The sequence below is a fragment of the Lipophrys pholis genome (assembly GCF_963383615.2).
Source record: "Lipophrys pholis genome assembly, chromosome: 1".
Lineage (NCBI taxonomy): Eukaryota > Metazoa > Chordata > Actinopteri > Blenniiformes > Blenniidae > Lipophrys > Lipophrys pholis.
In genome coordinates, this window is record NC_137635.1 from 47,538,063 (window position 1) to 47,557,311 (window position 19,249).

Genomic DNA, 19,249 nt, shown 5'->3' on the forward strand with positions numbered 1-19,249 from the left:
GATGAGTTCCTTTTCTCTGAGGATAAACTCTTTGGATTTACACTGTTACACTCTGATAATTCAACTTGCAGTATTAAACTTTCATTCGCTAGTTTTTCACTGTAAAAGTTGCATTTAGCTCTAATTTTGTCCATTTCTTCTATTCTATGTAACCCTCTTGGTGCACTTTTTGTTCTCTATGACCATTTCAGCTTTCAGTATTTTTCTCGATCACTTTGCAAGGTTACCTTTGTGAATATTGGAGACAGGATGTTCACGATCAACACGCCCATATCCTTACAGTGCGGAATTTTGAAACCTTTAAAAATATTCTTAAATAAATAATCCACTTTGATTTAAAACCTTAAATGTAATAGATCTGGAAGATAAATGGATTAAATGCATACTCACCTATTTTTAAGGCATAAAACGTCATTATACGCCTAAAAATGAAGTGAATTAAGTAAATTGAAGTAAAACAATTCAGTAAAATGAAGCGTCGCAAACCTCCTGAATCTTTGGCGCCCTCACGGGGGTCGGAGCCCCCGGTTGGGAATCACTGATCTCAACCAGAACAGGCATATGATTTGTTTTTATTTTTATTGTGACATCACACAGTGTTAGTGTAGTGGTTTACAATACATGGATTCAGATCTGAGCTTTGGTTTTGTTGGGGGGAGTTTGCATGTTCTTCTTGTGTCTGCATGGGTTTTACTGGGTCATCCGGCTTTGAACTCAGATTTGAAACTGGAAGGCCAATTCTGTGAATGGCCCACAGCAATATTTATCATAGTTTTCATTATGGTGGCTTCTCACTCAATTCCTGGTGGGCTTATCTTTGCATAGCATTGTCTTTTTATCCTAAAGCCGGCATCACTCAAACAAAATAAGCCATGTTGTGCACATTCAGAAAGAAGATTTATTGTGAAGCGAAGCTGGAAGCATGTCTCTGAGTTAAAGCCCGACTGTCACAAATGTGAAATAATAACCTCACTTTGAAGAAGACGGCCAGAGTAGAAAACTGTCGTAAGTTCAATCTGTGATCTGAGCTCCAGGTCCAGAATTCTGTCAGCTGAACTGATTGGTTGGATTGCTTGCTCCCATCCTTCAACAGCAGCTGTCATTGGCTGGAGGATTTATCAGTGGAGCCACATCCTCTGTCAAAAGGCACATCAACAGGAGGTTGTGCTTTGTCAGTCTCATAGGCCATATGTCACTCATTTAAACATCTGCCTCGCACAACATCAGGCATTCTTAAATGTGTGTGTGGGTGGAAGTACATTAGCATCTGTATAATGCGTATTTCCACAGTGTGAAAGTTGTCAATCACACTGCTTAAGGTGAAATTCATTCTTTATATTGTGTTTGTTTTAGGGATGGACGATACTGAGTATGTGCCGATATCGTATATGCCAATATTTGTGAAATTTAATTTGACTGAGTGCTAATATAATATAATCCACCAATCCACTACTACCGACAACATTAAATCACAATTAAGTTATGATGCCTTTGTCAACCCGATGGTGGGACTGCTGTTGTTTTGTGACAGCTGAAAGACCGAAGCAAGAAAACTATTGCGACTTACATGTAAACCACATTTTGAAAGATAAAACTGTAAACTCTTTCTTCAATATTCTCAGAACGTTATGAGGTGGGAGGAACCACTGAACAGCCGTTTACGATGCACTGAGGTGTCTGCGTGCTACACGGAGCAGAACCGGGAAACGATCCTGGTTGGATTTCCTGCGAGTTTCAATTTCTCTTTGCATGACCAACGTTGACCGTTCATTGCAAATGGCTATTTAGTTTCTAAAACTTAAAAAAAAAAATCTTCACACAAGCCGACATGTTCGATTTTTCCCAATTTTACACTCATCAACATAATGACGCCTCTTTTTTTTTTTTTTCTTTTCCTTGACAGCATAGCGTGCTCATGGTGTGTTCACTCTGGTTGCGCCCCAAAAAATAAGAAACAAAATGAAATCGCTATACGAAAAGCAGTTGCTTCATTTATTTGTGTTTATCGGCAAATACAGATGTGCCGATATCGTCATGCATCCCCGGTTTCTCTTCAATCCATCGATTTCTACATCGCCACTGAGTTGCACAATCTCAACGACTGGATGTCCTGATTGCTTTGTACTCCGGTGAATGACATTGAGGTATACATCCCCAGCTGCAGTCTATACTGTATATTCCTTGTTCGTTCACTTGCCTACTGCCTGACTCCCTGATATTGGATTGACCTTATAGGCTGCAGAGATCAGGACATCATTAGCAGCGACCAGCCGCAGAGTTGCTGCTCGGGCCTCCTGCACTGAGCCACCGCTCCCAGACCGATAGCATGGCGTCGACAGAAACCAGCTGGGCTCCGTTGCACGTCGGCCACGGCTGGCAATAGAGATGTCAGTAATACCAATGTGAAACAGGCCATTAGAAGCTCTGGCAGTGTTTTGTGTACTGTAATGTCAAAAGGTGTGAAATTGGAAAAGCTATCTGACCATCTGTGACATGAATTGAAGTTAACCATGGAACAAACGCATAAGTGGCAATATGAAATTAGTATTACAGCCCGCTGTTATTGAATTTGCTTCATTTCAGTCAGAGATGTCTGCAATGAGGCGTCAAAGCAAAATAAAACCAACAAAAATGAAATTGGGAGATTTATTGAATCTTGTGTGATATATAATCCATTCACTCATTGATTTGTCACGCTTCATAAAACTCAAGATATTTGATTACAGGTTATGCCATCGAGGTGCATAAAACTGGTCAACATACAATATATCAACCTCGTTCATAAATTACTTTGAAAACACCACAGTGGATCAAAGTGCTGTGCAAACAGAATAGACAAGATGTGAAGGTTCAGTTTAAAGTGTACACCTGCACAAAATACATAGTCATACTCCCTTGTACAGTTCCATTTAATGTCTTCGACACCTATTTAAATTCACCACAGATCCTCATCCCTGCACTTGTTGGTAATGATCAGTCTGAGGCTCACCATTTACAATCACAATAATAAAATAATCACATTTTAAAGGTACCAATCTAGTAATCTAGGTTACATTTTCCATTTATCCTTTTTTGGTTAAGAGCTTAACTTTCTTTCATCTCAATTGCTTACATTTTCCTCTCCCGCAGCTGAAACATTTGGTCTTAATTGACCACAGAAGGTATTGATCCTCATAAGGCACTGTTTTTGTTGTTAAATAACCACTCTGGGAAATCCGATTAAAGGTCCCAACATTTTCTCCAAGTCTTTCATTTCACGTAAACAGGACTGCATGAAAACCAGTCCATTACGGTGGGCTTTACTGGGAGAGGAAATGCCTTTGGATTATTGTGTGTTATTAATGACGGAGGGGGATTTTATAAAAGGTCTGTGCTCAGTCATGGCCGGCCTTCTTGGACAGAGCGATCTCTTCCCCGAAGGCCTGAAGTCAAGGCAAACACCTAGAGAATGATTATGGATCGAATTTATGACTGCTTTCCACTGGCCTCCGAACACTTGTGTTGGTGTGATGAGGCAAATTTCGCTCTCTTTAAAGCTTCAATTTACTCTGCTTCTCGCTGTTCTGCCAGGAAATTGTTTTTCTCATTAGACACGGACGCTGCAGTCAGACTTCTTTATATCATCTATGGATAAGGTGCCCATTTCAGAAAATACGAAGGCAGCCACCCCACTGCTCCCCCGAACCGAGCCGTGACAGCAAATGAAACGAATACATAAGTGAAAAATTCATGCTCTTGGATGACAACGGAGAAATAACTCTCTCTTACAATGTCTGCCTCTCTCCATGCGTCCCTCTCTCCGCAGAGGAGTGGGCTATAAGCAGGCCTCCAAGGCTGTTCAAGCTCCAGATATAACGACACTCGGCACACACACCATCGGTAAACAGTTGACTCAACCACAATTTATTGTCCCTGTGGCAGAACTCAGGCAGCCCCCATCAACCCTATTACCACTCCTTCCAGTCTCTCTCGTTTCTACGGCTCTGCTTTCAGGGTACAGCGTGGCCTTTCAGGCTTTCGCTTTGCATGTGTGTGGGCGTGCATGGGCGTGAGAGCGGAGCAGTTTTAGCAACCGAGAGCTGCCTTCAAAAACACATGCAGCAAAAAGGTTAGATTCTCTCACTCCTTCCCACTCACTCCTTTTCTCAGACTCTGTCTTAACAGCATAACCCTTATTACCCTCCTAATTGGATCATGCAATGCGCCTTTGAGTCAGCTGAGCGGGCCTAGTAACCCACAATCTCTGGGTCTTGTTCTACTTCATTGAATAGTTATCGCTCCTAGCTGAGAAGCGAGTGGTTGATAGCATTTCGTGGTCCCACAGGAAATAAAATCGACTGAAGATTTTTATCTAAAACAGGCGAGTCATTCATACATCTTCCTGTGAAAAAGTTAAACATCAAGAACATGCTTTTTTTTTTTTTTCCTTTGGAGCAAGACGAATTTCTGGTACTTACTCAAAGACAAAAAAGCAGCCATTGGTCTTTTCAAATGAAATATAATGGTGTCTGCTTATCAGTATTCCTGCCAGTGATCTTCGCTCAAGAAAGTGGCTGTCTGGGTTGAATGCACTGCAATATCGGAGAGATAAGTGACTAATGTTGCAGATAGCACTGTTCTCACCTTTCGATGATTTTGCATGTAGAGTGTCAGAGGTTTGCTGATTATTGAACTGCTTTACAGTTGATCTGAATCTCATCAGCACTTAACCTCATTGTTCCTGGAGCAGAGGTGACAGGAATGTCAATTGGAGTGTGTCTTGTGCTCTCTGGCCCTCTTTCATCTCTCTCTCTCTCTCTCTCTCTCTCTCTCTCTCTCCTGCTCGCTCGCTCTATGTTCCCTCTCACACTTCTGCACAAACACACAAATGCATACTGCATGTGCACACAAGCAAACACATTCAGAGCTCTCTATCCCCCACCCAAATAAACACAAACAAATCAAGAGCTTCTCTTTTTTCTTTCTTTCTTTCTTTCTGTCTCTCTCTCCTCACAAACATGCTCTCACAAACATGGAGACCCACTGGATGTCTGTGGTACGGAGCAGACACGGGCCCATGAAAAATGCATGTCCCTTTGCGCGTTTCATAAGAAACACTCATCGGGATTCCATTCCCATCTCGGTGGAAATACCACACAGGAATATCAATTACACTGGCGATTTGGGTGGCAGCGTGGGCAGCAATGGTGCTCAATGTGGATACGGAGAGAATGGTGTCATCTTAATGAGAGGGTCACCGTCCGGTAGCTCTCCAACTGACATCACTTGTGCAGATTATATAATACACATTGACCTGAAAGTGAAAGAATTCCTCCCCAGTGCGGCTGTGGAGTCACAATATGGCAACGGGGAAAATGAATAACCTTTCAAGGGGAAGTGGACTTACTGCGGGCTTGTGGGATGTTTTAGGGGTTTGTAATCGTGATGGTGAAACTATTACAGCAAGTTGCTTTATAACTAACAAGTGTTCCAGAAATCCACTTTTCCTCTGAATATTTCATCCCCGAGCTAAATATTTAACTGTTTTTTGACATCTCAATTGCTTTACTTCCTAAAACCACACGGTGCAGCTTATCCCTGTTATTTTCAACACAGAAAATCTTTTGACAAGTCAAATTTCTTTGGATACCTTCGAACTTCAGTTTTCTTTTTTTTCTTTAGCAATTAAAGTTTGGTGGAAGTTGACCTATTCCTCCTTTCACAGAATGAGACGTTCTCTAATACAAGCCAAAGTATGCAAAAAAATTACTTGTGCAATAACACTGAAAGGCTATTTAAAAATATCCCAACAATTCTGGGGAGCTGCATGCCTATGGGCATTATGTTGTTGTATTTGTCATGTTTATTTTCTTCAGTCTTTTTTCTTTGCTTCCTTTTTTCTTTTTTCTTCTTCTTTTCATTTTTCATCTCTCATATTGTAGACCATTGATTCCCAACCAAGGAGGGGCCCAACACACACAAGAGCAGCCAGAGATCCATGAACTGCAAATTATGGGTCTCTCCCCAAGATTTAAAATATGATTCTTTAGACATAATTGATTAAAAGTTATTTACTTATGTTTCGTCCTTGATATTAGAGCATAATCTTGAATCTAGATTTTAAAATACTATTTATTTCAAGATTTCTTTTCAGATAATTTCACTAGTTTTAAGTAATTTTCTTCTAAAATTTTATGTTTATATCTTACATTTGGCCTAGACATTTTTGCATTGTGCAGGGTTGTGAAGTCCTCGTGGCTTTAAAGGGTATAACTTTTTTCGTGTCTTCAATATAGGTGAGTCTGTATTTAAATAAGTTATCTCAGAAAACTACTAAGTCTTAGCATTTGCATTAAAAATATAAGCACAGAGAGAAATTTGTTTCTCCATACAAGCTTGCAGATCTGGGTATTTTACAACCCATTGCCACATGCGACAGTTCCTGATAAGCCCAACAGGGATCCGTGTAAAATTATGAATCAACTGAAAATTACATACAATACTCATGTTTGGCTTTTTCTTGAAGACGGCAGCTTTATTTCTTCTCATGTCTGTATTCACTCTGATTCCTGCTTCTGTGTGCTTGAACGATGTTTTTATCAACATTATCAGACAAAACATGAGGAAAAACAAAGAAATATTAGCTTATTAAAACCAGGTAATAAAATATATGCTTGTTCGGTGTATATGCAGAATTTAGCAAAACTTATGTCTCGGCCCTCGGCAGTCGTCATGTTATGTCTACATTCTTGTTGAATAGTTATATGTGCAAATTTCCTCTGAGATTACATATCCCTTATGTCTCTCGCAGTGTTTTCTTACTAATGTTTAATTCTGCTTCTTGTAGGAAAACCCTTACATGTGCAACAACGAGTGTGACGCCACCACAGAGGAGCTGGCTCATCCTCCCGAGCTGATGTTCGACTTCGAGGGTCGTAACCCTACAACGTTTTGGCAATCGACGTCATGGAAAAAGTACCCGAAGCCTCTGCAGGTTAACATCACGCTGTCGTGGAACAAAACTGTTGAGCTGACCGACGACATCGTGCTCACCTTCGAGTCAGGCCGGCCGGAGCAGATGGTTCTGGAGAAGTCCCTCGACTACGGTCGGACCTGGACCCCTTACCAGTTTTATGCCACTGACTGCCTAGATGCTTTCACCATGGAGCCCAAGACGGTGAACGACCTGACTCAGCGCACCCTGCTGGACATCATCTGCACGGAGGACTACTCCCGCGGCTACGTGTGGAAGAATGACAAAACGGTACGCTTTGAGATAAAGGACCGCTTTGCTCTGTTTGCGGGGCCGCGGCTTCACAACATGGCCTCGCTATACGGCCAGTTGGATACCACCAAGAACCTGAGAGACTTCTTCACGATCACCGATCTGAGGATTAGGCTGCTTAAGCCGGCCACTGGAGCCACCATGGTGGACGAGAACAACTTGTCCAGATACTTTTACGCAATCTCTGACATCAAAGTGCAGGGCAGGTAAGATCCATTTGTTATTGCTTTCTACGCCAATGAAACGAGTTGTGCCATTGCCTCAGAAAGTAATCAATCCACTTCCACTTAATGAAGTCATTACGGATTTGTCTTTTCTTGGGGGATACTCCAAAGGCATTGCACATCTGTAACTGTCAAGGTTCCCATTATTCCAGATCCTGCCAAGTGTCATGTTGTATAGGAAATGTGTGAATAGCCATCTGCAGGCCTCCTTTAAGATGTGAAATAAAGTTTACAACTGGGATTTTGGCTTGGCCACGATAGCACTGACATGTGCTTTAGCACTTTTATGATGAACGGTGATCACTTTTCTTAGTCTCGGATTGTTTTAAGGACTGTTTAGACTGAGAGGTCCTTCTCTATAGCAATCTGATCAATGAAGATGGTTTAAATCTCTTAAGATTTTGACATCTTTGTAGCAGGATCAAGGATCTGCACTTGTTTTTAGCTTTAAAAAGGTCCTAATATCTTGCTGCACTTCTCTATTAAGCGTCAACATCCTATTACTTTGACGTCATCACTTGGCTTTTGTCCTGAGGAATGTTTGCACTGGAATGCTCTTTTCTAGACTGCATCAAATTCATCCAGCTTTTCACAAGTAGAATCCAGTCACTTTCAAAACAACTCGCAAACATGAAAGCAAACAAGGTGCGCAAGACTGCAATTTGCCACTACAAATGCTCTCAGTTCTGTATGAACCAAGAATTACAGCTGTTGACTTTAAAAGAATCTGCAGGGGGGAAAAAAAAACATCTATTTATCGGTGTAGGCTAAAAGTAAATAAATGTGCAAAAAAAAGGTTATGCATGCTTTCTGAAGCAATCAGAGGTTGGGTTAGTTTTAAAGGTCTCTTTTGATTGTGTCTTTGATTCTTCTCTATCCTTGATAAAAGTATAGCAAGCTGCTCTTATCAACCCATTCAAGGATGTTCACATTCAGTGTGAAGGGTTTGCTGTTTATTGTTTTCTGGATTTGATAGTGCAAATCTACACTACTATTGCATCCAAGTGCAATGCTGTGGAATAACACGAAGCCTGGTAGCAGGCCCTCAAAAACGACATCAGAACTCTGTCACGGCATACTGATCTATAAAACGCAATCATTCTCAGATTTCCTAAGTTTCAGAAGATTCTACTATAGACAATGATGGTTATCAGAATAGAAGAAATCAGAATAACAATCAGTCTTTGTGAATGTATACTCGCTTATTTGATTTAGTTCTTTCTTTTAAGTCTGCGCATGCGGGAAAAAAATTTATCATAGAAAACGGAAGTGACGTAGTCACAATATCATAAGTAGCAGCTATAAGGGTCACATTTCGAGGACAAATTTCAGGTCAAATTACATGAAAATCCTTTTAAAAGTTATTGCTGAGACTCCATTCATTACCATATTCAACAACTGGAAGGTTTAGTCATACAATACTGTGTATTCGTGTTTTCCAGAGAGTTATGTAAACAGAACCAATAATAGAAGTTATATGTTATAAGTGGCTGTGGTGTTATATACCAGCAACCTACAGGTTTTTGTTCCCAGTAGAGAGAGAAAACATGAGGTCAGAGCATAAAAATATCAAAAGCTAAGGTGATCAGGAGGAATGTAAATCATGCCTTGACAACTGGAAAAAACTGTTTGTAATTGGAGAATTTATGACTGTGTACATCTGATGAGCAGAAATGGACAGTTCCAGGAAAAAACTGATGATAAAATGATCAAATTGACACCTCTACATGTCTCTGTATAGTGTATATACTCATGGAAAAGTCTGGATCCAAAATCCCACAAATCCTGCTCCTTTCCAAAACTAAGCCTGTTTAACGTTTATAGGTGTGAAGAGGCCAGTTCAGGTGGCACCTTTAAATCAGTCTGTTCTCAAAATGATCTCAAATCAGAGCCAAAAGGAGACACATGAGCTGACAATGAACTCTAGTCTACTACATATTTTATCACAGGGCTAACCTGACAAGGGCTGAGGACTGAGAGTGCATCCTGTGAGCCACAGCGAAAGGAAGCGTTTTAATGTGTGTGTCTCTCTACATTTTGTTATTGCAAACACACATCAAGAGACCACAGATGTCTCATAATCAAACAATATGGCATTGCAATCATTTAGTCAGATAGTAAACCAAGACTTGTTTTTTAAAGCACTGCTGTCATTTCAGTGGAAACACATCTTTGGTTTCACCCACTACAATTGTGAAGATGGTAAATGGTAAATAGACTTCATTTCTCTGAAGCATTTACACCGCTTCAGCAGGCTCAAAGTGCCGTCAGTCACAGTCAACCAATTGCGCGCGCACGCACGCACGCACGCACGCACGCACGCACGCACGCACGCACGCACGCACACACACACACACACACACACACACACACAAACCAACAATGGAGCTGCCATGAACGGCATCAGGAACATTAAGGCACTTAGACATGAAGAGAGGCTCAGATCATTGACCCTGGATGACCCTAAAAAAAGCACTATTTTCATTGTAATGTAAAAAAATCCTTTATTGATCCATCCATCCAGGGATTCATCCAACTCATTCTCAGACAGCAGTCCATCACAGAGCAGGCTCAGAGAAACATGCAGTCAAAAGTCACAAGAGAAAACCCATGAATGCACAGGTGGAACGTGATCATGGTGTCTGCAGGGAAAATATAAATCTCAGACCTATTGAAACATTGTTGTAAAACGTCACGTTTCAATTGAAAACACATCAGTTTTGCATTTTGGTATCAGATAAATCTAATGTTTACATGGCAACGTTTTTAGCTTTTATGTTAGGCCACTAGTGGTTGCTGTTGATTGTTTTTGTAATGAAACCACACACCCATGCGTGGAGAGAACAATATGCTCTAAACAATAACAATGGCGGATGCATGGACATTTGTATGGAGAGACGACCAAGTTGGACTGCTATTATGGTGACCGTCAAATATAAAACTAGCAAGAACAAGGAACAGCACCCTCCTATGGCCCGGCATACCAACTACAACGTTGTCAGTCTGTCTGTTGCTGCAGTGTAAACACACCACTTTTCTTGAATACGCAAGGTGATGTCACATTGAACTTTGTCGTGTAAACGGGGCATTAATCTGCCAGTTTTGTCCCATTTGAGTTTTCAGTGATTTTCGTTCCCTTAAGAGTCGTAAAGAAAGAGACTTTGTAATATGAAGTGCTTTTATGACAAACAAAATTTAAAAATGGTTTGGCCAGAGGCTTTATTGCAACAGCAATGATTTTGTCATGCCTTTACCTGCCAACTGCTCTACCCCATTCAATAGTTCGCTATAAATATAATCTTTAATTTAATGCCAGAGTGATGTATGTGAATCTTTAAGTAATGTGTTACGTGTTTGAATTTCAATAAACTGTCTCTCAACCATCCTGACTTTAATTAGCAGTAAATTCTACAGCACGTGTTTAATTTGCAAAGCTCGTCTTCTCGCGATGTGTAATATTTTCATCAGTAAGTCATCAGACTGCCTCTGTGATTCTCCAGGAATGGAAACATTGTCATTTCATGACGCATGGAAATGGCCCACATGATGGTCGTAAAGCCTCCACAGCTGCTCTCCAAATGGGACCTGTGTTTCCTGCTGCAGTTGGTTTATATGAGGGTAACTAGGTTGGTAATGACCCATCAGATTGGCCCTAGGTGAATAGAAACAGTTAGTCCCTAATTAAAATTCAGTCGACTTCAATGGCAGATTAGAACCATTAGCACGCTGGCTAATTGGTAGGAGACTAATCTTGTAATTAAGAGCATTTGCAGCTGATTAAATGGTAATCATCAGGGACACATCAGTGCAACGTGAAGACATTCACAATTGCCAGGCTGCGGTTCCAAATTTAGCCTTGCCCCGTTTAATAAAAAGCACAGTTATGGTTTAATCAATGAGCTTTCCCGATGGAGGGGGGGGGGGGCTACCATATTTGTTTATTGTATTTTTTCATTTCACCGTTAGGTGCAGAAATGTTGACAAATTAGTGTGCTAAAAAACTGACAAGATTTTATCATGCTTGATGTCTTTGATCACATGTGTTTTATATGGATCGAGTGTAATATTCCCAAGTCAGACCCGTGCGACAGATATATATGTCCTCCAGTGAGCCTCAGTCTTCCAACATTCACGCTTGTATTGTAAACATGAATTGATGAGTACTAAATTGCGAGGCCTGCCACCCAGCACAGAATAGCATCTCCCACAGATATCTTATTTTGCCATTCATTAGAAAGAGTAGCAAAGGGTTGGATGTGGGGAAAATAAGCTATTTTGCCCAATTTTCCATCCAGCCCCTGGGCATCAAATTCAATTTTCGAACCAAAAGTTTGCAGTGAGAAAGAAAAGAAAATAAACATACGATTTCTGTCCAGAGGTGGATCAGTAACTCACTTGAAAGAGCCTGATGGAGGCAGGGGGGCAGAGACTGAGTAGAGTCCCCACCAGCCTCAGCAGCCTCCTGGCTACAACCAAATGTGAAAGCCTTATCACAGAGTGGCCATCCTGTCTAAGAATTCTCAAAAACACTCCACAACGCTGATAAACTTTCACTCACACACAACTAAATATTTGCAACGTCAAGTTGACTTGCAGGTTTGTTTGTGAAAGCAGTGATGGATGGTCAAACTGTTCTTCGACAATGACTTTTTCAGGATTTATATTTCATATATAGTAGGATTACTCCGTTGGCCATTTCTCTGCTCTCTGACACCAAACGCTGGTAGGTCACATGTAGTTCGATCAACATACAATAGTAGGAGCCTTTGGAATAAAAGAACTGGGTTTCTGTTAAATGTCTCTTTGTGATTTTCTTTGACAAACTCAGTGAAGACGAAGCTTCAGGCCACATTTGTGATCTCTTGTACCTTTCCAAAGGCGGTCCCAGACCCTGGGTTGGGAACCACTGGTATACGGTACAAAATCCCAACCTGTGCCATACCACTAACATTTTATATACATATACAGTCATCTTTAGTGTGCTGGACTGATAGAATAGTGCCATAATAGCGTTTAATTGTAAACTTTTTCTTTGTTGTGGTACAGAATATACGTGATGAAATATCTATTTTTTTCACAAAACCAAACAATTATGACAGAAAATGACTACAATATCATAAGGCCCATGGGCCTTATTCCCAGGTTTTTGCCTGTGAAGATTCCTGCAAAACAAAACCAGCTTAGACAGATTCATAAAAAAAATAAAGAAAGAAAAAAATAAAAATAAAAATCAGGTCATTAGGAAATGTCCTGATGCCCCAGATGGATCATCTGTCACTAGTCCAGACTAGAGTAATAGCAGCTTGTTTAAAACTGAGCAGAAACTATTTGTTCCTTCTTGCTATGCCACCAATAATTACAAAATATTTGCTTTTTGGTTGATAAAAAAATAAGCACTTGATTTTGAGTCATGCAGATTATTGTGTTATTTAATCTGTCTCATTTAAAGATGCTTGGCATTAAATAAATCCAGAATGCTTTTTTTTTTAATTATATAAATTCACAAAAAGCTTCATTGTGATTGATTAGAAATCTACTATTAAAAGGATATAAATCTGACAGGAAATACCAAGAATGCCAAATGTCCATTGTAGCATGCATGAAGCCATGCGAGGAGATTCGTCCCCCCGAGATATTACTTGTAAAAAATGACTTTGCAGACCTCGGAGCCACTTTGCACCTTGTCACAGATTTTCCTGTACCATGATTTTGTATGATTGAAAAGTGGATGTGTAAGAGATGGAATAATAAAGATAGAAATGCCTTTATCGCCTCTGTGGAGTGGGGAGTCAGAGCATGTGGCCCAGCTATTGATTTCTAATGTTATTCCACGTGAACAGAAAACAAAAACCTTGAACTGTGCAGGCTGTCCCACCTTTTTCACGTCTCCCTCGCCATCGTTCCTCACTTATTGATCAAACGTCTGCTTGTTAATTAAGACATGACCGCTACTGGCTGGCTGCGCGGTCAGCGCTGCACATCTGCAGGGCTGCAGCGGGGCCTGGGAATGAGAGGCAGCTAATCCATAAGTGCTAATGTGCTATTTCTCTCATCCCTCATGTCATTCTCGATTTTTCCCCTAACCTTTCCTTCCATTATTTTTTTTCTTTTGTTCACGTTCCTTTTTCACCAGGACTTTCTGTTTAATGGAAAATTATTGCAATTTGTTGGTTCATACTCGAATCTCAAGGTAATTTACGAGTATTCGACTCCTCCTGCCAACAACCAAACACTCCACTGTCGTACAGTTCAAACACCATTCAACTCTTTTTTAATTTACCTTGTACATGTATGCATATCAATATTAAACTGAAATAAATGATATCTACATCAGGGGTGTCAAACATAAGGCCCCTTGGCCACAACCGGGTCGCAAATGGCTCCAACCCAGCCATCAAACCACCAAGCAAACTGTAAAAATGTCAACGAAAACATAGTTTTGTAGACACAACACAACACTGAGACCTGAGCTGACATATCAGTGATGCTGTCTTTGAAGCTGGCGGCCTCGTTTCTATCAAACTCGCCTCAAAGCCATGCTGTCAGGGGGAGTTTGCAAAAACATGCACGCAAAAGGCTGCAAAATGCAACCGCTTTTCAGACATCTCACTGTATTTTGCATCACTAGAAGTGTCTTTATGTTGAGACAATTTAGACCTTTTCAAAAGCCACAGCAAAGAAAAACGTAAAGGTTATTATGAAACTATTTTCCTGGCCTGGCCCACTGAAGAAGAAATTGGACTTTATGTGGCCCCTGAACTAAAATCTACAGTTTTCATATCCAGTTTATCATGATGTCAATATAAATTCATGCTGTTTGTAGAGTCGTGACGTAAACTGAAACCAGGCAGACAAGAACAGTTTGGCATCGTTTACAGAAAGAAAAAAAAACCACACAGACGAAAAAAAAGCCCACAGAAATGGGAGCTTACACACATTGTGGCAGTTTAGTTTCAGGAGGCCAGCAAACAAAACCAGAGGGAGAGCAGAGATCAAAGTCCATGAAACAGGCGAGAAATTCGAGCAGGTAGCAGAACAACGGGCACGACAAGGCTGCAACACTCGGGCCAAACACAATGAAACTGGCAGACAGTGAATGTGCTGAAGGACTGATGAGGAGAGGCAGAGCAGGTGGGGAGACGTGGAAACTGGGATGAGGTGAAGTGGGCGTGGTGTATCAGGAACAGGCGAAAGGACATCTGGTGGGAGGGAAGGGTGATGCAGTGAAAAAAAATCAACATTCGGTAAATAATCTGGTTTGAAACAGTCGGCCAGCTTTGGAATGATAATAATAACGATGGTCAGTTTTGAGATGATATTTGAAGTTGTGACATTTATGGTGTTGAGATTTTCTTCAGTCGTGAGACAAAATGTGGGCAAGTGTTAGAAACCTGTCTAATGCGGTCACTGCAAGCAAATGGAAGAAACAAACATGGTAGACACAGAAATCTTATTTTCCTTTATAATGAGTTTCAAATATTATACCTATTCAGCACAGATGAGTGTGAAGAGAAATCTACATTTATTAGAAACACAAAGCTTTTCAACTCCGTATTTTAGTAAAAAATGTATGTATATTTTATTTATGCATGCATTTAAATAAATCCACGACCAAAATGAATGTTTTGGGTGTGTTGAAAGGAGAAGAAATGTCCCACTTGGTGTTCAGCTTGGGTTTAATCATATGAGTTTCACTGTGGATGCCTGAGAGGTGAAAAACTGTCTTTTATTAGATTTCCAAACACATTTATTTGATGTGGTCTGTTTGCTTTGGGTTACTCTGCGACATAAATGGAAAGCAAAGACCAGAGTGAGGCTATACATCACTATTCCTTCCAATAACTCAAACTTTGGTGTTATTATTTAGTATAACCATCCCTGTTTGATAGCTTTATGTATTGAGTATTTTATTTATTCATTATTGTAATTTCTTTTATTTTATTTATTATGAATAAATAAATAAATAAACTGCCTACTTTTATCTTGAGTGAGCCGGACTGATTAAACATTGCCTCAATAACTTTTTGATTTAAACATTAAGGTTTTTCTTTGTTGTGCTGCAGAGTATATGTGATGGAGATGTTTCTACTTTCACAAAACCAAACATTCAGTACCTAGGATGAATACATAAAGTCAATTTTAAAGAAACTTTCTGGTGAAAAATGCAGTGAAATGTCCAAAAAGATTGGAACCTTTTGCGGGCCGGTTTTGGCCCACGGGCTTTATGTTTGACGTCCCTGATGTGGAAGAACATGAGAATCATGTACCAGTGACAACAGTATGGTTTCAAAATTGGTTCAATCTTTTAATTTGCTTTTAGACCAGCTCACGCGTGTGGATTTAGTTGTGAACACGAATAAGACGTGAAGCAAAACGTGACCGATTGGGTTAGAAACGGCTGCATCAGCTGACTGCAGGATTATCAATGAAATACAAGACAGAACCATGCAAATTTATATCTTAGCTTTACGACAGGTGAGTTTCACGTTCAGCTGACTTTATCAGCATGGGAAATGAATTTCAAACGCCGATTTGTAACAAACGAGGATGTTAGAGAAATCTAATGTTCACATAACTCCAGGCGTCGAGAAATTAAAAAAGGATCTTTTATTCCCCGCTGACGTTCTTAGATGACAAATATTATACAAAAGGAAATTTCAAGGAGTGGTGGGGGGGATAAAAGCACGTTACTGTGCCTTCCCTCTGCGGTATACATGGAAGTTATTCAAAGGCAATTTAGATAGAAAAGAATAATAGTTTTAGATAAGGTACGGAACATTTAAGTGTTATTTTATGCTCGTCAATGTTACCCTCAAGCCACAGACAAATTCTGTGTCTGCCTTCCCTGGTGGGATCCCGCAGCTCATGAAAGTAGCGTATCGCACATTTCAACTGTATCTTGCACTTAAAAGGAGTCTATTGCAGCTCCTCCACGGAGTATTCACACGAGGGGGAACGCAGCAACACAGGCGACCTAAACCCAGAGGAGATCCACAATGAGGGCTGCACCCAGGAAAAGGGGAAGCAGAGTAATGACATTATAGCATGTCATCTGCTGTTGGACGTTTTATTCCCTTGTCCAAATTACTGACATCTGAATATCCTGTCATGAGGCGATAACCTCTCTCTCTCTCTCTCTCTCTCTCTCTCTCTCTCTCTCTCTCTCTCTCTCTCTCTCTCTCTCTCTCTCTCTCTCTCTCTCTCTCTCTCTCTCTCTCTCTCTCTCTCTCTCTCTCTCTCTCTCTCTCTCTCTCCTCTCTCTCTCTCTCTCTCTCTCTCTCTCTCTCTCTCGAAGCCTGTGAGTTTATAATGCAGGCCTGAATGCAGCAGGAGGAAGTCAATCAATATTCAATCAATATTTGTCTTGAGTGTTTGTAAAGGATGTTGTTGAGTAGCCTGATGGAGTGTTTTGTCGACTCTTAGTTCGGCCTGTCGCTCATTCCCTGCAGGTGAGGCCTGTGCTTTTGAAAAATAGCATCAGTTCAACCTTGGCGGTTGGACTTGTGGAGTCCTGTCGCATCGCATGCCGTCTGACGTGAGCGCGCACCACACTCGCTGCGCCAGGAGCTCACGCACACGTCCTACAGTCGGTCTGTATGTTGTGGAGATGCAGAGCGCCCAAGCTTTCAACTTCTTTTACACGATGAAATCGCCAGAGGGCGACTCATTTATTAACAGAGATCATTTCCAGAAAGAACAAGTGAGTATGCTTGTTTGCAGATGTAAAACACTTAAAAATATATATACAGTAAAGTCTGTATATTAACTTCAATTCACATGCCTGTGGTATTCTTAAATGTCATTTTGGACTTTTTAATACCTCTAAACAAACAAATATATTTTATTCTTAAGTAGCTTAAACGAAAATATATATATCCAGTCTAATCCTTAAAATATGTTCAAAGGACCATTCAGGAACAAAAATTCTCCCCCAAATATTTTTTCATTGTTGTTGTTGTTGTTGTTGTTGTAGGAGCAGCATACTGCTACTACTACTATAATAGTAGTAACAGGAACCTTTTACCATTACAAAGAAACATTTTGAAAACAATGTCTGTTTACATGGAAACGGCAAAAATGCTGAAAATGTAGTCTTCACGTAGGGCCACTAGTGGGTGCTCTTGGTTGTTTTTGTAATGAAACCACACTTACATGTGCAGAGAATAATACGATATAAACATTAACAATGGGAGTAAATGGACCCTTTAGTGGACAGATGACCAAGCTGGATTGTTGTTACAGTGACTGTCAAATATAAAACTAAGTCCCAGGAGAACATGGACTGGGAGTCATGACACTCTGGTGGCAAACACTGTTCTTATTGTCCATCTACTCACACGTGCGCAGAAGAACTATTTACTACAGACGTAGTGCACATGTGCAGTACTGGTATTTTCCTCCATCTGCACAGAAACGGAGTTGAAAAGTTGAAAAGTTCCACCTTGCAGCCATTGTCGCATAAACGGACCCCCAAAAAAAACAACAAAAGGAGACCTGGAGACCGCTGTGGTTAAAAAATCTGACCTTCTATCGGCAAGATCCACCCAAACAAAGTGGTATGGAGGTATTATTGGTGAAAAAGGTTTGTGTATTTGTAAAGGTGAATTTGTAGTTGCGTACCGTGAGTTGTGTACCTGTAGAATTGTTTTCTCTCCACAAGTCACAACTTCTTAATTACAGGTACACAAATCCTGTTTTACAAGTGACAGATTAAAAAAAACTGTCATGTTGATTTCTTTCCTCCAATTGTTGCAGTAAATCTGGTGAAAAACATATTTGTGCACCTGTTTTCTTCAACTACAAATCACACATCACGGAAACTTTGCTCCTCAGCCACGAAACAGACAAACTCTGATTGGCTTTGGGACAGAAGTCCCTCTCGTCCAATTGGCTGTAAAATCCGTCAATCTCAGATAAAGCACCGCCTTTTTCACCAGACATCTCAGCGGAGGGGAGCCGTGTGGTGGTGATCAAAGACACTATGTAGCAATGCTTACATACGATTTTAACCAAAATCATACATTTTTAAAAAGTTCTGGTGTTTGACCTAAGCCAAATCGCATAATCCAATTCAAATTTGATAATTTCTTCTTGAACTGCAATCTGGCGCCATTATGAGTTTTCTCCTTGCATATTTATGCTGGTCCACATTTCCTGTATATACACATGTAGACGCAAGCTTACTGCCTCTAATCCAGCCTCTCACATACAGTACAGACACACACATACACTCACTCATAGTCACACACACACACAGACACAGACACACACACACACACACACACACACACACACACACACACACACACACACACACACACCTGTCCTCTCCAATCATCTAAGCCTGTGCCCTGTGAACCATGACAGCTGCAGCCAGCTTGATTGACAGAGTTTGAAAGTCAGGTTCAAGTGCAGGTTCACATGACCCCGGCGCAACTCGGCTTCCACCGTAAGGTTCTCTTCAGCTCTGCCGACGCCGGCTCACTTCCCTTCCACCAGATGTCTGTCACGCGCGGCGATGTTTTCTGCCAGTCATCTCCCAGCCTCTCGCTTTTAATTAGCGCTCATTAAGGCCCCGGCTTTCTTTGTCAATAAGATATGGGTGCCAGGGATAAGTGCATCTACATAAGCTGTCTCTGGAGGGCTCGGTGGATATGAGTGGTCACATGATGGTGGTCACATGATGGCAGTAAGACAGTGGATGGTGCTGGCTGTTTGAGTTCTACTTGAAAAAGTGTATTTTATAATCTTATTTATTCCA

General features: G+C 40.7%; 1 protein-coding gene across 1 annotated transcript in view; it reads left to right on the forward strand.

Moving 5' to 3' along the window:
- LOC308108497 (netrin-G1-like) overlaps positions 1-19,249 on the forward strand; it is a gene marked incomplete at its 3' end in the record, with an annotated part of 58,911 nt that overhangs the window by 18,358 nt on the left and 21,304 nt on the right. The window contains exon 2 of the mRNA XM_080461477.1: positions 6,827-7,470. Within this exon, the coding sequence (XP_080317603.1) occupies positions 6,827-7,470 (644 nt within the window). The remainder of the gene's footprint in view (positions 1-6,826; positions 7,471-19,249) is intronic.